The 661-nt window shown below is 56.7% G+C and overlaps 1 protein-coding gene and 1 long non-coding RNA gene across 2 annotated transcripts in view; one reads left to right on the top strand and one right to left on the bottom strand.

Annotated features, from left to right (window-relative positions):
* Positions 1–661, top strand: part of PLPPR5 (phospholipid phosphatase related 5) — a 21,340-nt gene that overhangs the window by 1,366 nt on the left and 19,313 nt on the right. The window contains exon 2 of the mRNA XM_015563392.1: positions 80–107. Coding sequence (XP_015418878.1) covers positions 80–107 — 28 coding nt within the window. The remainder of the gene's footprint in view (positions 1–79; positions 108–661) is intronic.
* LOC107182953 overlaps positions 1–661 on the bottom strand; it is a 24,497-nt gene that overhangs the window by 10,408 nt on the left and 13,428 nt on the right. The window lies entirely within an intron of this gene.

Below are 661 nucleotides of genomic sequence, written 5' to 3'. Positions count from 1 at the left end.
GGTCCCTCGGATCTCCCCTTGTCGGCGCCCTGGGAACCGCGGCACAGACCCCGGCGCTCACGGCTGCGCTTGCTTCCAGGCATCTACACGTTCGGCCTGTTCGCCACTTTTTTTTACGGCCAGAGCAGAGAGTGTGGAATCAGGAGCTAGAAGGCTGCCACGGCCTCGCAGACGCACGTCGATCCCTGTAATGGGAGGCTTGTCACCGCCAGGAGGGTGTCCTGTGGGCTCCTGCCTGCCCCTCCCCACACATCGAACCCCCTGGCCTCACAGCAAACACTGATGACTAATGAATAACTGGGAGGAAAATAAAAGGTGCGAGGTGGACGTGTCAACCTATGACCCAGGAGGTCATGGTTCGATTCCCGGTCAGGGCACAGGCCCAGGTTGCGGGCTTGATCCCCAGTAGGGGGTGTGCAGGAGGCAGCTGAACCATGATTCTCTCTCATCATGGATGTTTCTCTCTCTCTCCCTCTCCCCTCCTCTCTGAAATCAATAAAAATATGTTTAAAAAATATTTTCAAAATGGGGACAAACACACACTGAGGTGATAGACTGAGGCCTCGAAGGGAGCCCTGGCTCCATTTATAGAAATCGCAGTGCCAACCACAGGCCTAGAGGGCGTCTTCTTGTCTGAGAGGCCCGCCAGGCGCATGCGCCG

Source organism: Myotis davidii, unplaced genomic scaffold, assembly GCF_000327345.1.
Source record: "Myotis davidii unplaced genomic scaffold, ASM32734v1 scaffold217, whole genome shotgun sequence".
Classification (NCBI taxonomy): Eukaryota; Metazoa; Chordata; class Mammalia; order Chiroptera; family Vespertilionidae; genus Myotis; species Myotis davidii.
The sequence above is the reverse complement of the archived record's forward strand: the minus strand, read 5'-3'. Positions and strand labels throughout refer to the sequence as shown.